Here is a 25,290-nt window from a genome sequence, read left to right as displayed (position 1 = left end):
ATAGACAATATGTGAGATAAAACACACTCACCTGATACAGTCAGTGTAACAGCATCACTGGTCTGTGTGTATGCTGGGTCTGATGACTGTGTTCCTTTACATGTATAATCACCTTTATCAGAGGTTTGAACTGTATTGATTGTGTTTTGATTCTTCCATGAGGCATCACTGAGTTTTGTATTATCCCTATACCAGTGATATGACCAGGATCGTCCAGTCCGTATGTTACATGTGAAAATGACGGTTTCTCCAATGAACACACGCCCAGCTGGCTGTATTGTCATGACTGGCTTTGGTCTTGCTGTACAAAGATAATAAACACTTCAGCATATCCAGTACCTCTCAACATCATTTAAATATATTATATAATTACAGAGTCCCAATAATTGTTAAAATTGTTTCACAGGCTTACTAACTTTTAATCTGTAGTGGAACTGTAGAAAATATAACGTACCACTCACTGTAATCCTGACTAGATCACTGAACTCTGAGTCATAGTTTCCCCTCTGTGCTTTACAGTCGTACTTTATTTGTCCTGCATTAGACACTGTCCCAGTGAGTGTGTTACTGTGCGGATCATCAGGTGTCAGATATTCTGATTGCTGATAATCGTACCAGAGAAAAGTCCATCCAGTCGACTGCAGATTACAGCTCAGAGTAACTGTGTCTCCAGTGTAGATGGAGCTCTGAGGATTCACACTCACAGTCGGTTTGGGTTTTTCTGTTGATGTGAAATGATGAAGGTATCAGAGCTGTTTTTACCTTTTACATGATTATTTTTGTGTCTGAGTCAGCATTTATATAATGTTAAACAATTTAGAACAAAGAATGTAAATCAAACATGAAACCTAAAACTACTGACACATATGAAAATACATATGATCAATTACATTTATAAATAATAACAGAAAGTCTCACACACACCTGATACAGTCAGTGTAACAGCATCACTGGTCTCTGAGCTCTGAGAGTCACTTCTCCTCCCACTGCAGGTGTATTTACCGCTGACAGCATTTCCTACTGAATAAAGACTAAACTCCTGTGTTGTTCGGTATGAGCGTGTGTAATCATTCCTCTTCCAGCTGTATGTCCACTCAGTGTCTCTTCCTCTCTGTATCTCACATCTGAAAGTCACTCTTTCTCCTCTGAACACCTCCTTATCAGGCTTTATAATCACCACAGGTTTAGGTCTCTCTGTGGAAAAAATAAATACTACTGTTTTTATGCATGAATTAATTCCCAACACCATTATTACCTCCACCAAGGAGGTTATGTTTTTGGTAGCATTGGTTTGTTTGTTGGTTGGTTTGTCTGTTAGCAACATTACGGAAAAAGTTATGAACGGATTGCTCTGAAATTTTTTCCAGAGGTGTGACTGGGCACAAGTAACAATCCATTAAATTTTGGCCGTGATCCGGATCACCTTCTGGATCTAGGATTTTTTTAAAGGATTCCTTATCATTGCGAGATGAGCTGCTTGGCGGAGGTCTGCGCTCTCCGAGTGCTTTTCTAGTTTAAATGAAGAGTAACATTTTAAACTGAATACAGTAAATCTGCTCACATGTAAATGATTAAACTCTGTCAGAGGTGGACTGAGTCATTTTAACAATCTCTACTAATGAATTAAATGTAGATCACAATTTGAAATTAATCAGATTAATGTACTGAAAATGTAGATCTTTTTCACTATTGATTGATGTCTGAATGACAGTGTGTTTGCTCTCCTGTTTTCCTGATTATTCATCATTAGGAACACTGAGTGTCAGCAAGGGAACAAGAAACTAAAGGGAAAAGATTCACAATAATGCTAGAAATAACTGACAGTATCATTTGTTTACCCTGTTAACAGGTATATTTAATATAAAAGAAAAGAACAGCTCTGTAATACACACCCTTACTCATCACCACACACCTGTACACACCTGTACACACACACACACACACACACACACACACACACACACACACACACACACCTGTTATCACGTCATAACCCCTCATACACACTCTCTCATCTCTCTCATTCTTTCAGATTCTACAGCCTCTTACACTCAGGGGTTCAGCATGAAAGTTCGACCCTCGTCCTCTTCACTCATTCACACTCACCCTTAGCAAAAAGTAGTATACTTAAAGTTCATTTTATTAAGTATGCTTCAGTATAAGTTTAGCAAGTATACTACAGACCATGTACTTTTAGTGTACTAGAAAGTATACAAATTTAATACTTTTTTGGACTAAATTGGAACAATTCAAGTTTATAAAAGTATACTTTAAAGTTCATTTTAAGGTTGCAAAAGTAGACTTTAAAGTATACAACAAGTATACTCATCTATATACTATCAATGAACTTGGTATATCCCTCATGTACAGTGGGGCAAAAAAGTATTTAGTCAGCCACCAATTGTGCAAGTTCTACCACTTAAAATGACGAGAGATGCCTGTAATTTTCATCATAGGTACACTTTAACTATGAGAGACAGAATGGGGGGGGGGGGGGGGAGCCAGGAAATCACATTGTAGGATTTTTAATGAATTAATTGGTAAATTCCTCGGTAAAATAAGTATTTGGTCACCTACAAACAAGCAAGATTTCTGACTCTCACAGACCTGTAACTTCTTCTTTAAGAGGCTCCTCTGTCCTCCACTCGTTACCTGTATTAATGGCACCTGTTTGAACTCGTTATCAGTATAAAAAACACCTGTCCACAACCTCAAACAGTCACACTCCAAACTCCACTATGGCCAAGACCAAAGAGCTGTCAAAGGACACCAGAAACAAAATTGTAGACCTGCACCAGGCTGGGAAGACTGAATCTGCAATAGGTAAGCAGCTTGGTGTGAAGAAATCAACTGTGGGAGCAATTATTAGAAAATGGAAGACATACAAGACCACTGATAATCTCCCTCGATCTGGGGCTCCACGCAAGCTCTCACCCCGTGGGGTCAAAATGATCACAAGAATGGTGAGCAAAAATCCCAGAACCACACGGGGGGACCTAGTGAATGACCTGCAGAGAGCTGGGACCAAAGTAACAAAGGCTACCATCAGTAACACACTACGCTGCCAGGGACTCAAATCCTGCAGTGCCAGACGTGTCCCCCTGCTTAAGCCAGTACATGTCCAGGCCCATCTGAAGTTTGCTAGAGATCATTTGGATGATCCAGAAGAGGATTGAGAGAATGTCATATGGTCAGATGAAAACAAAATAGAACTTTTTGGTAAAAACTCAACTTGTCGTGTTTGGAGGAGAAAGAATGCTGAGTTGCATCCAAAGAACACCATACCTACTGTGAAGCATGGGGGTGGAAACATCATGCTTTGGGGCTGTTTTTCTGCAAAGGGACCAGGACGACTGATCAGTGTAAAGGAAAGAATGAATGGGGCCATGTATCATGAGATTTTGAGTGAAAACCTCCTTCCATCAGCAAGGGCATTGAAGATGAAACGTGGCTGGGTCTTTCAGCATGACAATGATCCCAAACACACTGCCCGGGCAACAAAGGAGTGGCTTCATAAGAAGCATTTCAAGGTCCTGGAGTGGCCTAGCCAGTCTCCAGATCTCAACCCCATAGAAAATCTTTGGAGGGAGTTGAAAGTCCATATTGCCCAGTGACAGCCCCAAAACATCACTGCTCTAGAGGAGATCTGCATGGAGGAATGGGCCAAAATACCAGCAACAGTGTGTGAAAACCTTGTGAAGACTTACAGAAAACGTTTGACCTCTGTCATTGCCAACAAAGGGTATATAACAAAGTATTGAGATGAACTTTTGTTATTGACCAAATACTTATTTTCCACCATAATTTGCAAATAAATTCTTTAAAAATCAGACAATGTGATTTTCTGGATTTTTTTTTTCTCATTTTGTCTCTCATAGTTGAAGTGTGATGAAAATTACAGGCCTCTCTCATCTTTTTAAGTGGGAGAACTTGCACAATTGGTGACTGACTAAATACTTTTTTGCCCCACTGTATGCTTAAAGTATACCAGAACTAGAAAATATGACCACATCACGCCTGTCTTATTCACACTGCATTGGCTCCCAATCAAATTTCGTATTGATTATAAAATACTACTATTGACCTTTAAAGCACTAAATGGTCTCGCACCACAGTACCTGAGTGAACTTCTGCTCCTCTATGACCCGCCACGCCTACTTAGATCAAAAGGTGCAGGCTATCTGCTGGTACCTTGTATAGTGAAGGCTACATCAGGGGGCAGAGCCTTTTCTTACAAAGCCCCACTGTTATGGAACAGCCTTCCAAGTAATGTTCGGGAATCAGACACAGTCTCAGCATTTAAGTCTAGGCTGAAAACATATCTGTTTAGTCAAGTCTTTTGTTAATGGTGTTTATGAGGTAAAGTAGTAGATCTGGAGGGTCCTCAGACATAGAGTGTTTTGGTAAACTGGGATGTATGGATGCTGTCAGTCCCCACTCGCTTGCTCACTCGAGTTTGTTGACGGTGCAGTGGCTGGCTGCTTTATGTCCCGGGGCTCCGTCATGCCTGTGTTACCTTCTGGCTCTCTCCTTTTAGTTATGCTGTCATAGTTAGTTGCCGGAGTCCCTGCTTGTACTCGGTGCAATATGTATACTGTTCCTACTTATTCAGGTGACATTGGGCATACCTAACCACCTGTGTTTTCTTTCTCTCCCCCCCCACTCCAAATCTGTCCCTCTGAGTTACATGGAGTCAACGGGAAATCTTTTGGTGGAGACAGTGGGGACCTCGACTGGCTATCGTAGCCTGCAGGGAATCGGCCGTCAGACATTCTGTCGCATGTCCCAGACCCGGTGAAATGTAACTGAATTGTCTTGGCCAGGCCTAAGGGTCCCATCTGCATCTCATCATTGCTGAGGAGTGTGCTCCCATCACCCAATCAAGCATCCAGCCAGAGCAGGTCATGATATATTTTTTTACCATATTAACATGCCATTGTGTGTCATGCCTGATGTAAAGACTCTCGTCTCTGCGAGCCTACCACACAGATTTAATACTTGTCATTTTTAGGGCATACCTAACAACATGTTTTCTTTCTCTCCCCCCCCCCCCCCCCCCCCCATCTGTCCCTCTGAGTTACATGTTGATCCTGGGATTGAGATGCTGGCCTCTTCTGCCCCTCGGACCTGCTTGATCCATCCTGGTGCCCTGTGTCTGGTCGGAGTTTTATCGCCCCACTCCTGTGAAGGATGGCCCCATGAGGACAGTTGAGGGTTATACCTGTTAAAACTGTTAATATTATAGTCAGGCTGTCTGTTGTTGCCCAAATGAGGATGGGTTCCTTTTTGAGTCTGGTTCCTCTCGAGGTTTCTTCCTCATGTCGTCTGAGGGAGTTTTTCCTTGCCACCGTCGCCACAGGCTTGCTCATTGGGGATAGATTAGGGATATAATTAGCTCATGTTTTAAGTTGTTCAAATTCTGTAAAGCTGCTTTGCGACAATGTTTATTGTTAAAAGCGCTGTACAAATAAACTTGATTTGATTTGATTACCACAAGTACACTTATCGATATACTGCCATTGTACTAGTTATATACTTCGAGTCCCTATTTTTAGTTTATTATTGTATACTTTAAGTATATCGTTATAGTCGGTCAGTCGGGTTCAATGCCCAAACTGATAACCTGCATCATCAGTTTTTCTTTGGCTAATCAGACACAAGGTACACTACCACTCTTGCCGGAGCGGTTGGGGGTTAGGTGCCTTGCTCAAGGGCACTTAAGTCAGTTCTGCTGGTCCAGGGAATTGAACCAGCAACCTTTTGGTCCCAAAGCTGTTTCTCTAACCATTACACTATGGCTTCCCCCTGCTACTGTTATAAATGTTGGTTATTTCACTAGTTTACTTGTTATACTTTAAGTTTGCTTGGCATATTACTTGTAGCTTACTATTTATATACTGGAAATGTACTCCTTAAAGTATTCTTAAAGTTTACTCATACTGTATGTACACAAGAGTGTGATGCATTTACAAAATCACAAGACAGAATGTTGAAAACAAGTTTGATACAGTATATTTTCAAACATTTAAAAAACAAAGACCTATGAAATCAAGTCCTTCCTTACTGGAGAAAATGAAAGGAAAAAGTGCACATTTGCATGTAAAAATGTAAACATAATGGTCTCTTCAAGATCAAGTCCTTATTTGTAAAAAGTGGTAAAGCAAAACTTGTGCATATGCTTGTAAAAATGTAAACATAGCGTCTTCAACTGAGAACTAAAGTCCTTCCTTGTCAAAAAAGGTAAAAGAAAAGTGCACACCTTTGGAACCAAAAATAAATAAGTCAGAAGTTTTTCTGCTTTTGTGTATGATTTTAAGGTACATAAAGATAATGCAATTGAGCACACATACTATATACTGTAAAGTTTTAAACTCCAGCATTATATTATATTAATATATAAATTAAATGTTCAGCATGAGTCAATGACTTGACCTTATTATGCACTTGGAGCAAGATATACTAAGTATTAGTACTTTGTGGCAGAAAAACGTAAAAAGTATAAGTTTTAGTATTAAAGTATAAGTGTAAGTCTTAGTATAAATGTACTTAGTCTTAGACTTTTGTTTATACTTTTCAGTATAAGCCAAGTATACTTCACTATACTATTCTTAAGTATATAAAATATAGTTTATAAAAAGTCAATTTCAAGTATACTTCCTCAGTTTTAGTAAAAAATAAGTATACTCATAGTCAGGGGTGGTTCTAGCCATTTTGGGGCCCTAGGCGAAATACAGACATGGGGCCCTCAAAAGTCAGTCTTGAAACACACATACAGAATAATGGTCATCCCTACTTGGCACATGCCATATCTCCTTGCTGTAAATTCAGAAAAAAAGATAGCAAACTGCCACTAACAATGTGCCCCAAATAAGCTCCACAGTGAAGCAGGTTTGAGATTACTCCAGCATTTGCCAAAATTCTGACAGTGTTTATTGCTCAGATCAAACCAGAAAGAGACAGCGACAAGGCAAACAACAGAAGAAGAGACAGTAGAGAGAGATAGCCAATTTTAAGAGTCAATCTCCATATTTTAATAAAACAAGGATATCTGAAATCCAATTATTATTTTTACTCCAAAGATACATATTACCAGATATAAAATGATCTTATTCTTATCAGAAGTAGAACACAAATGGATACATATAAAGCCTGCGCCACAACTGGCCGTACGGGCTTCTACGAACGGTCTACGGGCAAAAAATTGGTAAAATTTCGAACAATTGCACGATGCACGCAGGTGATTCGTACGAAATTTCGATGTCGTAGGTGGGACGCAAAGGCCGTAGAGTGAAATTGGTCCGACCAATTCTTTTCTATGACCACTCTGCGTTTCACAGCCCGTGGCAAGCGCGCAATGAACACGTACAAACCCCGCAATTGGGGAGTAGGAATGACGTGGATTACTTGCATGGCTCGAAACAGCCGCCAGCGGAAAAATGTGCGCTAGACTCATAGGCAGTACGGACGAAAGACGCACGTGGGATTCACTCCACAGTTACGTGTGTCTTGAGTGCGACGTGCGTGGCAGGCGTGTTTGGGATCAGGGTTGAACAGTGGCATGAGCCGCGCGTGTGACCTACATTACTCGTACGTGTCAATCAAGGCGCATGTGCTTCCTAATTACGGGCCAAACCCAAAGCATGTGCGTTGTCACATGCGCCTGAAGCTGGGGTAGTTATAAAAAGGTGGCCGCAAAAAGAATTTATAGCAAATCCTTGGAGTTTCTACAAAGGCGCCGAAACGTTAGATTTTCAAGTTTTAATATTATGGCGGGTGACAGAGGAAAAGGCAAGGCCCAGCGCGGGGCAAAGTCTCAGCATGGGGCGAAGTGCAAAACTATTGCACCAAGAGATGTATCAGGGAAAGCTTCTCGCTCAATAGAAGAAGAGAGAGAAGATGGAGAGGAGAAGGAAGAACTGTCGGCCATGGAGGATGATGCACAGGACAGCGATGGCAGCACCAGTACAACAGCCAGTAATGCAACGGGGAAAAGACAAACTCAAGGCTCGTACAACTTTCAATCCAGTGTCGAACAGAGGTTCGTGGAATTCTTTGAGGCTCACGACTGCTTTTATAATAAAGCATCAGAGCAGTATTCAAACAGCATGTTCAAGAACAGGCTGCTGAAGGATCTGGCCAAGGACTGCAATACTGATGGTAATTACTATTTTTTATTCATCATTACATTTAATTACTATTATTCAACGAAATTTATTTGGAACAAGGTATACTTCCATTAGCCTTAAAATATATTTTACATCAGAATAAACATACCTGTGAAATTCATATTTGTGAAAAAAATTAGCACATAATCATATATATTTTATGCTACATTGACATACATACTTTTATATTGGTTTAAATTTAATGTTTCTTAATTTCAGCACAAAAGATCTTTGGTTGGTTTAAAAACCAACGGACTGCAGTAGGAAAACTTTTGAAAACGAAGTCTGGTCAGGCAGCAGATACTCTCACAAGTCGCAAGAGGTGGCAGTTATCAAGCTTCAATTTCCTAAAGACATATATCGTGCCAAGATCCTACACCCAGGACACTGCAGAGGTAATAAGGTTTCATAACCTTAATTAATATTATTGCCATATCAGTTGATGATCTGCCAGTCAAAATTATTGCATAACTATTCCCATACCTTTTACAAATTATTACAGCTGCCTGTTGGCGAGAAGGAGGAGGAGGAAGAAGAGGTAGAGGGAGGGGGAGAGGGAGACCCCGAGGAAGCGGAGGCAGGAAGCAGTGCATCCACCCATAAAACAGTGTCAGCTGCCTCCGTTAAAACGTCTGCAAGAGGCTTAAAGAGGTGCCGGACCCCAAAACTCAACGAGGCCCTCATAAAGTTCTTGTCCAAACCCAGAGATTCCAAAACGGTAGCCAAAAAGGTATGTGACCCACAAAATTCGAATTATATTATTCAAAAAAACCATACACTTTTAAGACCCACATGTAACGATCGTTACCTTTTATTTCGTATTTAGAATTAAGAACCGTGGGCGCATTGATGTTAATTATACAGCATGTAGTTGTGTTTGGTTAAAATATCTCATCATTTTCTGATCCTTCCTTCTTTTTGATTAAAGATCCAGGATCTGGACGACGACGGCGATGAATGCCACGCCTTTGGCAAATGGATGTGCTCCCGCTTCAACAAGGTTCCCGAATACCACTAGGACGACTTCCAAGAAGAAGCCTTTTGGCTCATCAACAGATACACTCGTCCATTCCGTCCACCCACTTGCACCTCCGCATGCAACATATCATCGGGAAGAACTTCCACCTCAGCTTCTACAACCGTCCCTTCAGAATCTGTCCCGCAGCCAAAACCATCAGAATTGCATCCACACGAGCAGTTAGCTCAGCAATTTTTGTGGTTCCATCCACAGGTTTTGCAACAGCATCAGACGCAGTTGACATTGCAAGAACCCCAGCAGCAGCAGCAGCAGCAGTTGTACTTGCAACAACCCCTGCAGCCACAGCAGTCTTGGTCCTTGGGGCAACCCTTGCACTCACAGCATTTGGCCAAACAGTATGGACCAGAGTTCGTGCAACAAGCGTCGAATCCCTCAATGCTGCCAATCAACACAAAGCAGCCTTCATCACACCAACAATTGCAACAATCGACAATATCTCGCTCAGCTTCCACGGGACAGTTCCATCAGCTTCATAACAATCAGCCGGATGCGGACAGTAATGCACCGAGGTCAAACAGTACTCCAATACTTCCGGGGAATGACTTGGTAAATATAATTTCCTTTGGTATGTTATTTGTTATTAAAAAGTACTACACATTATTGTTTGTTAATACATTCAAAACGCATCAATAACACCGGCGATAGGGTCTGTCCGTCCGTCTATGTTAAAAAGTAACTAAGAAAACCCAGAGTTTCTACAAAGGAAGGTACGAAAGTGTTGCACCTAATGTTCTCATCTCATCATCTCAAGCCGCTTTATCCTTCTACAGGGTCGCAGGCAAGCTGGAGCCTATCCCAGCTGACTACGGGAGAAAGGCGGGGTACACCCTGGACAAGTCGCCAGGTCATCACAGGGCTGACACACAGACAACCATTCACACTCACTTTAGAGTCACCAGTTAACCTAACCTGCATGTCTTTGGACTGTGGGGGAAACCGGAGCACCCGGAGGAAACCCACGGGGAGAACATGCAAACTCCACACAGAAAGGCCCTCGCCGGCCCCGGGGCTCGAACCCAGGACCTTCTTGCTGTGAGGCGACAGCGCTAACCACTACACCACCGTGCCGCCCGCACCTAATGTTATAAGTGTATAATGTTTAAGTTTCTTTTTCTGTGTAAGGTGCACCAACCACTTGGATCTTTAAGCTTGTGGGCTGGAGACTTCTCATTGCCAACAGGAAGTGACGTGTCGACGTGTTCACAGAGCCAGAAAGCGCAAGAAAGAAATCAGACAGAGGAAACCAAGCTTTCCACACCCACCTGCCAACCCGCAGATTGTGATTCGAATTAGAGACTTTTTTATAATAAATAATAATATATATAATATATTTGAGACTTTAAAAAATGTTCAAAACAAACCAAGAGTATTTATTATTCTTTCTTTATTATTAATGTACAATTACATAGCATCAATATACTACACTGTGGATTTTCGTTTATATATAATTATTTATTATGCCTGAGCATCTATGTGTCTGGGAGCATGTCAATATTAAATATTACATCCATGGCGACTAGCTCAATGTTCGGAAAACAGTTGTTATATGGTGGAATACAGTCTTGTTTTTCCATAATTATTTGATTGGTTATTATTATGTGCTATTGTCAATAAAGTTTAATACTGTTTTACATTTTGTTTATAATATGAATTGTGTTTTTTATTAATCCAATATTTTTTTATTGAATGTTATTCACCACAAATTGTATATTTCCTAATTAACTTTATATTTGTCATTGCTAATTTTGTTATTAAATTTTTATAAATGTTATATCCGTATTCACATATTGACAATTCGGTCCTGCCATGGAAGCCGGCCCACGTCACTATTGTAATAGTCTGAAAGGTAGTTTCGCTGCCTTTTGCCCTCAAAGTTTGGACGCCCTGCACCACCATGTTGAGTGTATGTCAGTTGAACATTCTCTTGCCAAGCACCAGGAACTAGGTTTCCATCTCCATCCTCTCGATCCACATCGTTGGCTCGGAGTCCAGGGTTACATGTCCTAAGCCAGTTGTGTAGCTTTAAAGTCCCCTTTACCACTTTATTGACGTTGCGTGGCTGCAGCTGCAGGCATGTCAACAGACATCACCATCGATTAGCTAGGATCCCGAACGCATTTTCAACCACTCAACGTGCCCTGGACAACCTATAGTTGAACACCCTTTGCATGTGTGTGATATCTTTCCCACCATAAGGCTTCATCAACCATGTGCGCAGAGGGAAAGCATCATCTCCTATCAGGAAATAGGGAGTTTCCTGGTCGTCACGTGTTAGGGGATCCGGATCTGGCAATGGAAGTCTTCCTTCTTCGAGGGCTGGTCGTAGACGAGTTCCATTGAAGACACCAGCATCTGATGCAGACCCTGGTGCACCAACACTGCACCAAATAAACTTGTAATCTGCGTCAGCTACTGCCAGAAGGACGATCGAGAAGTATCCCTTGTAGTTGTAATACAAGGACCCACTCTTCTTTGGCTTCTTCATCTCTATATGTTTGCCGTCGATAGCCCCCAAACAGTGTTGAAAGTTCCATTTGTCTGAAAACTTTGCTGCAACTTGACGCCATTCGTCTTGGTCTTGAGGCAAGGTGAAGTGTTCATCCTTGTACTCTTCAAAAATGTCAGTACATACCTCTGGCACCAGAACCAATATTGGGTTGTGCGCAACTCTGAAGCTAAATTCCAGTGATTGGTAACTGTTGCCAGTGGCTAGGAATCTCAGCGTGATGACAAGTTTCAAACCGGATTCCAAAGGTCGTCTGCTCCTTAAAATTAAGAAACACAGAAAAAACTCGCATGAAAACATTTTTCATCAATATAAACACATTCATAACAATTCAATATTGCTTTTAATCTCTCTCTCTCAAAACATTTTAATTGCTACTTACTTTGGACCTTTAGTGATGCAGGGTGCCACACGGTGTAGTAGCTCAGCGAACAGGTTCCGATCCATGCGTATAAATGACATGTAATCCCCATCAGATTCTCGGTCAAGTTCCTGAAACAGTGTGTCATATTGGCCGAAAAGTGCCCGCCTCTGAAGCCATGGCCTGACCCAATAACGTCTGCGTCTATGATCTCGCTCTTCCTCCACACGATTGTGAGCCACAAGGGCCACTATGGCATCATGCTCTTCTTCTTCTTCCTCCTGCATAAGAAGATGTAGAAGACGAAGCCGCATTCTTCTTGGCATTGTCATCCTGCCTCACGTGGCTCAGATTGATGTATACGATGTGTTTGATCACGGATAATATTTTTCGCTTAAATGCAGAGGATGAAATAGACCACGAGGCGTACTTTCCCTGCACGGTGCAGGTACGTTCATTTTGCTTCAACCATACTTTGGACGTGAGTGTGATGAAAGTGGCTCTTACGTTTTCAAAAGACAAATGTTGCAATTGCATTGAACGTACGTGTACCTCATTGAATATGCACGAAGCGCGTACAAGTCGTAGTTCAATCGTACGTCGCACTTCCCTCAAATCAGCTTGCTAATGCCTTGCGTGACGCACGTTATTCGCGAGATAAACTTGTTCCTTTCTTGCAAAGCCCTTGGAAATACGCTACTACTTCCACTTCCTCTGCGAACTGTCTACGTCCTTTCAAGTTTGAAAAAAACGCAGAAGTCGTGCGTCCTAAAAATCGTACGACCAGTTGTGACGCAGGCTTTACCAGATACACATTACCAGAGATACAAAATGATCTTACTGTTATCAGAACTACAACACAAATGGATATTACTCTATCGAAACCTCTACATTTCAGTGGGATAAGACTGATGCCAAGATAAATGTATGAGAGAGAGAGAGAGTTTGTGTGTGAGAGAGAGTGAGGGAGGGAGGGAGTGAGTGAGTGAGAGAGAGAGACATTTAGTGACAGGCAATACAGTGGTTGAGAGACAGATACAGAGGGATTGTGAGTTTGTAAAGGATGCAGCCAGTGCATTATTGAAATGTCCTTAATCTTCAAAATTCCATTGTTCATGTATTCCATCACCATTCCATAATGGGGTTGTAACAGTTCTAACGAAGGGGTGGAGCACAGAGGACGGCAGGACAGAGATGAGGTTGGTTAATATGGCGTTTATTGCTACACTTTTCAGTGAACAACTTCCCACTCAGACACACACACACACAACCGGCGTCTGGTCTGGAGATGAGCTACCTCCGCTCTCACTCTCCCTCCTCATATAGGGCGGGGTCACTGGGAAGACACACAAACACAGGTTAATTGCTCTCAGGTGAAGTGATTCTGCCACTTACCTTCCCTGACTCCGCCCTCCTGTCACAGACCGGCGCTTGACCATGCCCCCGCTGCCACATACCCCCACCGCCCGACTCAGGCCGGGCGCCCGTCCGGCCTGCAGCCGACTCCCCCCCCTTGATGGGAGAGGAAGTCCGCCATGACCATCTGTGCCCCTGGCCTGTGGACCACCTTGAAGTTGAAGGGTTGGAGTGCCAGATACCAACGGGTGATCCGTGCGTTGGCATCCTTCATGTGGTGGAGCCACTGGAGGGGCGCGTGGTCCGAACAGAGGGTGAAAGGGCACCCCAGCAGGTAGTAACGGAGGGCGAGGACTGCCCACTTGATCGCCAGGCACTCCTTCTCAATCGTGCTGTAGCGCCCCTCACGCACTGACAGCTTCCAACTGATGTAAAGGACCGGGCGGTCCTCCCCCTCCACCTGCTGGGACAAAACAGCCCCCAGCCCTCTGTCCGACGCATCCGTCTGTAACATAAAAGGGAGAGAGAAGTCAGGGGAGTGTAAAAGTGGCCCCCCACACAGTGCAGCCTTTACCTCAGAGAAAGCCCGCTGACACTGCTCCGTCCACTGGACCGGATCTGGCGCTCCCTTTTTAGTGAGGTCAGTCAGCGGGCTGGTGACGTCCGAATAATTAGGTATAAACCTACGATAATAGCCAGCCAGCCCCAGGAACTGTCTCACCCCCTTTTTGGTCTTGGGCCTCGGGCAGGCCGCAATCGCTGCGGTCTTATTAATTTGGGGACGCACCTGCCCGTTGCCCAAGTGGAAGCCCAGATACCGTACTTCCACCCGCCCAATCGCACACTTCTTTGGGTTGGCTGTGAGACCCGCCCGCCTCAGCGACCTAAGGACGGCCCTTAGGTGTTCCAAGTGCCTCGGCCAGTCATTACTATATATGATGATGTCATCCAGATAGGCGGCCGCATAGGTGGCGTGGGGGCGGAGGACCCGATCCATCAGCCGCTGAAACGTAGCGGGCACCCCAAACAGCCCAAACGGAAGTGTGACGAATTGGTGTAACCCAAACGGTGTGGAAAAGGCCGTTTTTTTCTCGGGATAGTGGAGTCAAGGGGATCTGCCAATATCCCTTCGTCAAATCCAGTGTCGAATAAAAGCGAGCCGTGCCTAGTCGATCGAGCAGCTCATCAATACGAGGCATTGGGTACGCGTCAAATTTAGACACCGCGTTGACTTTCCTATAGTCCACACAAAACCGGACCGACCCGTCGGCCTTGGGTACCAAGACCACCGGGCTGCTCCAGTCACTGTGGGACTCCTCGATGATGCCCATTTCGAGCATGGTCTGAAGTTCTTAGCGAACCACCTTTTTTTGTGTTCGGGTAGCCTGTAAGGGTGGCTACGCACTACCACCCCCGGGGGCGTCTCGATGTGGTGCTCTATGAGGTTAGTGCGACTGGGCAGGGGCAAGAACACATCCGAAAACTCGGCCTGCAACTGGGCGACCTCCGTGAGTTGGGTCGGGGAGAGGTGGTCTCCACAGGGGACCGGAGAGGTACGTGATGCCAATGTTCCCTTTTGAACCTCCGGCCCCAGCTCCGCCTTCTCCGGAACCACCGACACCAACGCCATGGGGACCTCCTCATTCCAGAGTTTAAGCAGATTGAGGTGGTAAATCTGTAGCGCCCCACCCCTGTCCATTCTCCTCCCCTCATAGTCGACGTCCCCGACTCGCCGTGTGACCTCAAAGGGTCCTTGCCACTTGCCGATCAATTTGGAGCTCGACGTGGGCAACAGTACGAGTACCTTATCTCCCGGTGTGAACTCTCTAAGGCGCGTACCCTTGTTGTACAGGCGGGCTTGCCATTCCTGGGCCTGCCGCAAATTCTCCTGAGTTAGGTGGGTGAGCGTGTAGAGTTTTGCGTGCAGGTCCATAACGTACTGAATTTCGTTCTTACTTTGTGAAGGTCCCTCCTCCCAATTTTCCCGCAGCACGTCCAGGATGCCGCGCGGCTTACGCCCATATAATAATTCGAACGGGGAGAACCCCGTGGAGGCTTGGGGGACCTCTCGCACTGAGAACAGCAAGGGTTCGAGCCACTTATCCCAGTTACGTGCGTCCTCACTTACGAATTTCTTAATAATATTTTTGAGGGTGCGGTTGAATCGTTCCACTAAACCGTCCGTTTGTGGGTGATACACGCTGGTGCGGATCGGCTTAATCCCCAATAACCCATACAGTTCGCGCAGTGTTCGTGACATAAACGTAGTGCCTTGATCAGTCAGAATCTCTTTCGGGATTCCAACTCGGGAGATGACGCGGAAGAGTGCCTCTGCAATACTGCGTGCTGAGATATTGCGCAGAGGCACTGCTTCCGGGTATCGCGTTGCATAGTCCACCAGAACTAATATAAAGCGGTACCCTCGTGCTGACCGATCTAATGGCCCGACGAGATCCATCCCAATTCTCTCAAACGGGGTCTCAATTTACGGTAGAGGGCGCAAAGGCGCTTTTGGAATGGCCGCTGGGTTTACTAACTGGCATTCGCGGCATGCCGTACACCACCTACGGACATCGCCGCGAATCCCCGGCCAATAGAAACGGGCCATTATTCGGGCTAGTGTTTTATCCTGCCCCAAGTGTCCAGCCATGGGATTAAAGTGAGCCGCCTGGAATACCAATTCCCGGCGGCTCTTCGGAATTAAAAGCTGCGTGACGCGCTCTTTAGTTTGAGTGTCCTGCGTCACTCGGTATAATCTATCCTTCATAATCGCGAAGTAGGGAAAGGACGGGGTGGCGTTCGGCTGGAGCGTTTGACCATCGATTACTCTCACTTGGTCAAACGCATGCCGCAGAGTCTCGTCTCGCGACTGATCTAATGGGAAATCCGCGAGGGATTCCCCAACAGAGAGAGGAGGAGCTGGCGGCTCCTCACTCTGACGCAGAGATGACGTAGACAGCTCTGTGACAGCTGCTCCCGCCAAAGCGACACCGGGACCTCCCCCTGTCAAATGGCAGGACCCACTCTCGACTAGGCGTGTCATTAAACCCCGAAATCCCGGCCAATCGGTCCCCAAAATTAGAGAGTGGGTAAGGCGAGGATTAACCGCCGCCTTCACTATAAATTTTTCCCCTCTGAAAATAATGTGGACCGACCCCAAAGGGTAGCTGTGAACATCCCCGTGCACACATAACACCTTCACCCCGTGCTCCCCCCAATGCCTCGTTTTGAACCAGGCTTTGGCGAATTGAGGTCTGATTACAACCAGAATCCACCAACGCCTGATATGTAGCCCCTTGGATACTCACCGGTATGCGATACGCTCCGGCCCGATCGAGGGCGGCCTCTGGCGCGTCGGGGATCCGAACCACCGCGCCCACTTCCATTGCCGTGCACTGCTGTTGAAGGTGGCCTGGCTCCCCGCAGCGCCAGCAAACCGGCCCGGGCTTTCCCTCTGCACCAGTGATCTGGGGCTCACTCACCTGAGGTGGGGGAGAGACAGACACAGAAGGGAGAAACGGGAGGGCACCGCGGGTGCGGCGGGCCGGCTGGGGGGGTGCCGGCCCCCGCCTCCGCGGAGGGGGAATGGGGCGAGGACGGGACACAGGAGGAGGGGGAGAGAGAGAGAGAGAGAGAGAGAGAGAAGAGGAGAGAAGAGAAGACGCCATCTGCTGTCCTGCCGCCGGGACAGCCGCCAAATGGTCCTCCGCCAGCTCGACTGCTCGATCCAGCGACGCTGGGCGGTGGCACCGGACCCACTCTGCAGTTCCTGCTGGCAAGCGAGCGACGAACTGTTCCAGCGCCACCTGGTCGAGGATTCCTTCGGCGTTGCGGTTGTTGGCCCTCAGCCACCGCCAGCAGGCGTCCCGGAGCTGCTGGCCAAACGCGAACGGCCGACCGACTTCCTCCAAGCGCAGCGCGCGGAAGCGCTGGCGCTGCTGTTCTGGGGTGCGCCCTACGCGCTGGAGGACGGCCCGGCAGAGGTCCGCGTAGGCCAGCCAGCGGTCGGCGGGGAGCTGTAGCACCGCCAGCTGTGCTTCTCCCATGAGCAGGGGGAGGAGGCGCGCCACGCGCTGCTCCATCGGCCACCCCAAGGCTTTGGCGACCTGCTCAAAGAGCGTGATGAACACCTTGGGGTTGTCCTGCGGGCCCATCTTGGTGACGGTGAGGGGAGACGGGCCTGCGGCAGGAGCGCTGGTGGACCCCACCGACGCGAGGAGGTGCCGGAACGCCTGGCGATCTTCTTGTTGGGCCAACACCAGGGCCTCGAACCGCTCTTCTTGCTCCTTTCGGAGGGTGAGTAGCGCCTGGTGCTGGCTTTGCTGGGCCGTGGCGAGGGCGTGGATCAGTTCAGCGAACGGGGAGGGCTCCATGGGGCTGAGAGGCTGCTGTGCTCCAGGTCCCGGGTTTCGGCACCACTGTAACAGTTCTAACGAAGGGGTGGAGCACAGAGGATGGCAGGACAGAGATGAGGTTGGTTAATATGGCGTTTATTGCTACAATTTTCAGTGAACAACTTCCCACTCAGACACACACACACACAACCGGCGTCTGGTCTGGAGATGAGCTACCTCCGCTCTCACTCTCCCTCCTCATATAGGGCACGGTCACTGGGAAGACACACAAACACAGGTTAATTGCTCTCAGGTGAAGTGATTCTGCCACTTACCTTCCCTGACTCCGCCCTCCTGTCACAGACCGGCGCTTGACCACACCCCCGCTGCCACAGGGGTGTGTGTGTGTGTGTGTGAGAGAGAGAGAGAGAGAGAGAGATTGTGTGTGTGTGTGGGGGGGGGGGGGGTAGAGAAAGAGAGAGGTATGAGTTTTTAAAGGTTGCAGCCAGTACATTACTGAAAAGTCCTTAATCTCCAAATGTCCATTGTTCATCATAATCATATGAGAAAGAAAGTCCTACTTATATGCTGGCTTCTCCAAAGTCTTCATAGAAAGGTGGTGTGCAGAGGTATGGAACCCAAACTACACGAACACATTCCTCAACAGTGGAGGTTGAGGCTGTAGCAGACTCAGGCGATTTGAAAAATGTAGTTAGTTTCAGAAGTGCAGCTGCATTCTTTTTGCTTTGTGCCCTTTTTTTTTCGTTTAGCGCAACCACTCTCATAACTGCGCTTCATCTTGTTTACAGTTCCCGCTGCTTTGGTTTGAATTCCCATCGCGCACCTGTCTACGTCGTCAGATCATGGACTAGTCCAATGTAAAACAACCAGGGGGGCGTGCTGGGACAAATACTATATACACATGAATTCGATATTCTGATGCTCTTTTGATGTGTTTTTCCATTTATATCGTTGACTACTTAATATCAGAGACAAATTAAGATTACATATATATTGTTTGGTGTTTACCGTGACGGGGCTGACTGTTAGGGGCCCCCAAATTTTGGGGGCCCTAGGCAACCGCCTTGGTTTGCCTAATGGTAAGTCCGCCCCTGTTCATAGTACACTTGAATAAACTTCTTTTTGCTAAGGGCAGGCAGGTCTCAACTCGAGCATGTTGATGTTTCTGAAGCAGTAACTTTATGAAGCCCCTTTTACAGCCTCTGAGCTGCTTGTTAAAAGAGTTTTACAGGTTTTGTTGGTGACATTTTCTCCCAAATCTAAACTAGTGTTGTGTCACCAGTTCACCTCACACCAGCGCTGCTCAGCCGTGATCACACTGTCTCTCTTTAATAACTTTCATAACATCAGTTAGTTAAAAGAGTTCTCTGTATGTCGTTGTCTAAATATTGCTATATTGTGACACTGTTCACATGGTGTTTATATGTTCAGTGTTGTACAGAATCATTTAACAGAAAGCCTCTTACTCACCAATAACATTTACCCAGAGTGCATCACTGTAGTGTGTGTAGTAGACTGGGTTTCCTCTTCCAGCTCTGCACTTGTACTGACCTCCATCAGAGACTTGAACTGATCCAATGGTGTAGTCGTGTGAATCAGTCTCAGATCTCTGTGTGGATGTGATCCAGTAAAACTTCCATCCAGCAGACTGCAGCTTCAGTGTACAGTACAGAGTCACTGAGTTTCCTGTCAGTGCAGCTCCTTTAAGGTCTGATCTGAGTTCAGGTTTAGGTTTTTCTGTTAGAAATGAAACACAAGCTCAGGGTGTGAAGACTTTACCTCACTAATCACTTCTACAGTGAAACACAGTATTACTGTCTCTGTGATGACGCGTCCTGTAGATAAACAACTTCACCTTATGATGACTTTTCTATTGTTTTGGAATTTTAAACTCGTCAGATGTTGAGGATGAAAATAGTGATATTAAATTTAAATGTTCACTGTGGGGGCGGCACGGTGGTGTCGTGGTTAGCGCTGTCGACTCACAGCAAGAAGGTCCTGGGTTCGAGCCCCGGGGCCGGCGAGAGCCTTTCTGTGTGGAGTTTGCATGTTCTCCCCGTGTCCGCGTGGGTTTCCTCCGGGTGCTCCGGTTTCCCCCACAGTCCAAAGACATGCAGGTTAGGTTAACTGGTGACTCTAAATTGACCGTAGGTGTGAATGTGAGTGTGAATGGTTGTCTGTGTCTATGTGTCAGCCCTGTGATGACCTGGCGACTTGTCCAGGGTGTACCCCGCCTTTCGCCCGTAGTCAGCTGGGATAGGCTCCAGCTTGCCTGCGACCCTGTAGAAGGATAAAGCGGCTAGAGATAATGAGATGAGATGAGATGAGATGAGATGTTCACTGTGATCAGAGTGAAGGTCAAACAATAACTGCTGTGTTATGATGCAGATCTTCAGTCTCTCTTCTCAATACCATTTTATTTCAAAGGGTGTATCGGGTAAAAGTGATTTTGAGTCAGTGAAGACATATTGGAAATGTTACGTCTTGTTTTTTTTTCTTCTGAACACTTGTATTTTGCCCAAATGTCAATAAAAGCGATTAGTGCTGCTGCCTGACATAGACAGACAGAAAGACACACACACCACTAAAATTATTTGAACACAGCAGAAATCTGTATCTCCCACTCTACCTTATTCACACAAAGTCCATCAGTCCCTCATTATTTCTCATCTATGAAAATGTGAAATTACTTTACAGCAGTAATGTAACAGATTCCTATTTCCTAAACAAGGGGAATGTGAGCTGCAAATAGTTTTTGGAGCAATAAATATGAATACCTAGATACAGGCTAAGTAACTGGTCTACATGACCAATTAAAAAACTAACTAAAGCTCATGAAAAATGCTGTGGGCTTCTCAGGAACAAGTAGCCGACATGCAGTTATGTTGGAGCTGAATAATTTAATATGTAGTATTATGCGTGTAAGCAGTGATTTACACATTAAGCTGTAATTCCCTACATTCCACAGGATGGGATCAGTTCTCACAGTCTGTACATTTTTCTAAAAATATACCTCTAATCTCTATCAAAGCACATCCTCATGATGTCAGGGACAAAGAATACCACTGAGAATATTTTCTGGAAATCAGTCAGTTTCTATTTTAGCAATAATTAATGACAAAAAAAAAAGAGACAAAGTGAGCCAACACAAAACAACACATTCAGACAAATAAAACAAACCATGCAGTTAATGATGAAAGAAACGCCACTGTATCATCAGAGGACAGAACGATCTGTCTGCACTTAGCCATAAGAAATAAACAAATGCCTCAGATGATGGAAGACAGTGCTTGCTTATGAGTGAGCACACACTGATATCAGCAGAAAGCTGTGAAAGCAATCGTGAATTTTAATCAAATTTTTAAAAGGTAATCTCTCTTTTAACTATCGTGTGTTTTAATTATTGTGTTGTAAACAATGATGGTTCATCAGTAATGAGGATAATATTAATACATGAATCAAATTCAGCCTCATCTTCAGCATTATTATTGGCCAAGTGTGCTTGTATGTACAAGGAATCTGATTGACAGTAATACCCAGCACTTACAAAAAAAAAAAAAAGGAGACATACATGGATGTTGGACATAAGAGGATATAAAGGACAGCAGAAATAAGAACACAAACTTTTCAACTGCACAGAAACGTCTCCAGCACCAGTTCATCAGCACTCTACTAGAGAAGAACGGCTGATGTCCAAAAATGGTGGAATTGAATAATCTCCTTATTCTAGGAATGAGCCACTAACAATGACTGCCAACATGATGAGAATGAAACTGGAATTAAAACAGACGGCTATCGACACTAATTAACTACACTAGCATTAATAGTATGACAAAATAAAAACATAATTACTTATTAAAATATAATAATTAAATCACATTAGCAGCTTCCTTTTAGCTCCCATATTGTGTCCAATTAATGTTTCACCATTAAGATGAAATGCTGCAGTGGGCCGTGAGTCCTCAGTCACATGTGAAAAATGCATGTAAACACTTTCAAATCTCATCTCATCTCATTATCTCTAGCCGCTTTATCCTGTTCTACAGGGTCGCAAGCAAGCTGGAACCTATCCCAGCTGACTACGGGCGAAAGGCGGGGTACACCCTGGACAAGTCGCCAGGTCATCACAGGGCTGACACATAGACACAGACAACCATTCACATTCACACCTACGGTCAATTTAGAGCCACCAGTTAACCTAACCTGCATGTCTTTGGACTGTGTGGGAAACCGGAGCACCCAGAGGAAACCCACACGGACACAACATACAAACTCCACACAGAAAGGCCCTCGCCGGCCACGGGGCTCGAACCCGGACCTTCTTGCTGTGAGACGACAGCACTAACCACTACACCACTGTGCCGCCCCACACTTTCAAATGTTATTGAAATTGACAATATGTGAGATAAAACACACTCACCTGATACAGTCAGTATAACAGCATCACTGGTCTGTGTGTATGTTGGGTCTGATGACTGTGTTCCTTTACATGTATAAAGACCTTGATGAGAGGTTTCAACATTATGGATTGTGTATGTTTTCTTTTCTGCAGCATCTCTGAGTTGTTTATTATCCCTATACCAGTGATACCACCAGGATCCTCCAGTCCGTATGTCACATGTGAGAGTGACGGATTCTCCAATGAACACATGCTCAGCTGGCTGTATGTTCACCTTCGGCTTTGGTCTCGCTATACAAAGATAATAAATACTTCAATGATTACAGTATCGCAACATCAACAATTATTCACTGTCTTCCTAATTTCTTAATCTGTAGTGAAAAAGTAGAAAAGATGACATACCGCTCACTGTAATCGTGACTGGATCACTGAACTCTGAGTCATAGTTTCCCCTCTGTGCTTTACAGGAGTAATTTATTTGTCCTTCATTAGAGAGCGTCTCATTTTATGAAGTTAAAAACAGCTCTGATACCCTGATAATTTCATACCAACAGAAAAATCCAAACCGACTGTGAGTGTGAATCCTCAGAGCTCCATCTACACTGGAGACACAGTTACTCTGAGCTGTAATCTGCAGTCGAGCGTCTCATTTTATGAAGTTAAAAACAGCTCTGATACCCTGATAATTTCATACCAACAGAAAAATCCAAACCGACTGTGAGTGTGAATCCTCAGAGCTCCATCTACACTGGAGACACAGTTACTCTGAGCTGTAATCTGCAGTCGACTGGATGGAGGTTTTTCTGGTACACAGATTCTCAGAAATCAAATCCCCTGTCTGGAGCCCGAGACACCAAGACAGTGTAGATGGAGCTGCAGTGTTGGTGTCTCGGGCTCCAGACAGGGGATTTGATTTCTGAGGATCTGTGTACCAGAAAAACCTCCATCCAGTCGACTGCAGATTACAGCTCAGAGTAACTGTGTCTCCAGTGTAGATGGAGCTCTGAGGATTCACACTCACAGTCGGTTTGGGTTTTTCTGTTGATATGAAATTATCAGGGTATCAGAGCTGTTTTTAACTTCATAAAATAGGAATTATTTCAGTCCTTTCTGGACCTTTTGATTCAACATTTATTGAAAAAGCTACAGTTGAATGATTTTTCTACAAAGTATGTACGCAGCTCTTTAGATAAAGATGCATTTGTCTTTATGAAATTCACGACTGAACTGAAGTTCATTGTATTTATATTTAAGTTTACTTTTTCCATGTGTTGTTTGAAACTGTTGTGTTAAATTTGTACATTTGTGTTCATGTACAAAAAAAGAAATCATTTCAGGTGTCAATCACATGACTTTGTATCCAGTGAAGCCATGATAGAGATCTTTTCTAAAACAAGCACTTTTTAGCGAACAATTAATGATCAACTAGTTTTTTTTCTTGTTTTTTTTTTTGCCAGTAGAATGGTAACAGTGCTATCAGCCCGATTATCAAGGGCAGAAGATTTGATGAAAACCAGACGGGCCTGTAGGTAATTTTGCAGGAAGGTATGGGATCAGAGCTTCCTTATAGTTCCCATAGTGTAGAACCCAAAAACCCTGGCTGACAGACCCAAGGCAGCATGTTGTGTAAAATAAACAAGTTAACAGGCATCACAGAATTCAGCAACTTGTGAAACACAACAGTTATTAGTCCAATAAATGTCCTGAGATGTGTCTGCAAATTTGATGAGCGTTTCATACAGCAGGATAAAGATGATTTTTTTTTAGTTTTGCTGTGTCAGTATATGGAATTAAGGTAGAGGCTAATTTTGTGTGTGTGTGTGTGTGTGTGTGTGTGTGTGTGTGTGTGTGTGTGTGTGTGTGTGTGTGTGTGTGTGTGTGTGTAAAAAAACCTATTTGTATGTGCGTGAGGCAATTGAATATTTAATAATTAAGATGAAATGCTGCAGTGGCCCATGACAGAGTCCTCTGTCACATGTGAAAAATGCATGTAAACACTTTAAAATGTTACTGTAATAGACAATATGAGAGATAAAACACACTCACCTGATACAGCCAGTGTAACAGCATCACTGGTCTGTGTGTATTTTGGGTCTGATGGCTGTGTTCCTTTACATGTATAAAGACCTTGATGAGAGGTCTCAACATTACGGATTGTGTATGTTTTCTCTCCTGCAGCATCACTGAGTTCTTTATTATCCCTGTACCAGTGATATGACCAGGATCGTCCAGTCTGTAGGTCACATGTGAGAGTGACGGATTCTCCAGTGAACACATGCTCAGCTGGCTGTATGTTCACCTTCGGCTTTGGTCTCACTATACAAAGATAATAAAAACGTCAATGATTCCAGTATCGCAACATCAACAATTCTTCACAGTCTTCCGAATTTCTTAATCTGTAGTGAAAAAGTAGAAAAGATGACGTACCGCTCACTATAATCGTGACTGGATCACTGAACTCTGAGTCATAGTTTCCCCTCTGTGCTTTACAGGAGTAATTTATTTGTCCTTCATTAGAGAGCGTCTCACTGAGTGTGTTGGTGTCTCGGGCTCCAGGGGACAGGGGATTTGATTTCTGAGGATCTGTGTACCAGAGAAATCTCCATCCAGTCGTCTGCAGATTACAGCTCAGAGTAACTGTGTCTCCAGTGTAGATGGAGCTCTGAGGATTCACACTCACAGTCGGTTTGGGTTTTTCTGTTGGTATGAAATTATCAGGGTATCAGAGCTGCTTTTATCTTTACAACATAAGAATTAGTTTTGTCCTCTCTCTGCTTTCTGATTCAACATTTATTGAAAAAATTACAGTGGAATGATTTTTTTTACAAAGTTTGAACGCAGCTCTTTAGATAAAGACGCTTTTGTCTTTATATTTATGAAATTCATATTGAACTGAAGTGTAAAGTTCACTGTGTTCACTGTTAAATTTGCTTTTCCATGTGTTGTTTGAAATTATTTTGTTTAATCTGCACTTTTGTGTTCGTATATAAAAAATAAATAATTTTCAGGTGTCAGTAACATGACTTTGTATCTAGTGAAGCCATGATAGAGATATTTTCTAAAACAAAACTACAAGCACTTTTTACTTAACAATTAATGATCAGATATC

General features: G+C 44.5%; 1 protein-coding gene across 1 annotated transcript in view; it reads right to left on the bottom strand.

Moving 5' to 3' along the window:
• LOC132885533 (titin-like) overlaps window positions 1–25,290 on the bottom strand; it is a 978,782-nt gene that overhangs the window by 46,800 nt on the left and 906,692 nt on the right. The window contains 9 exon segments of the mRNA XM_060920287.1: window positions 32–301; window positions 455–721; window positions 925–1,194; window positions 19,253–19,519; window positions 22,203–22,472; window positions 22,584–22,704; window positions 23,059–23,219; window positions 24,228–24,493; window positions 24,605–24,878. Coding sequence (XP_060776270.1) covers window positions 32–301; window positions 455–721; window positions 925–1,194; window positions 19,253–19,519; window positions 22,203–22,472; window positions 22,584–22,704; window positions 23,059–23,219; window positions 24,228–24,493; window positions 24,605–24,878 — 2,166 coding nt within the window.

Source organism: Neoarius graeffei, chromosome 1 (assembly GCF_027579695.1).
Source record: "Neoarius graeffei isolate fNeoGra1 chromosome 1, fNeoGra1.pri, whole genome shotgun sequence".
In the NCBI taxonomy this organism is placed as follows: Eukaryota; Metazoa; Chordata; class Actinopteri; order Siluriformes; family Ariidae; genus Neoarius; species Neoarius graeffei.
Note: the sequence above shows the minus strand (reverse complement) of the source record. Positions and strands in the feature narration are given on the sequence as shown.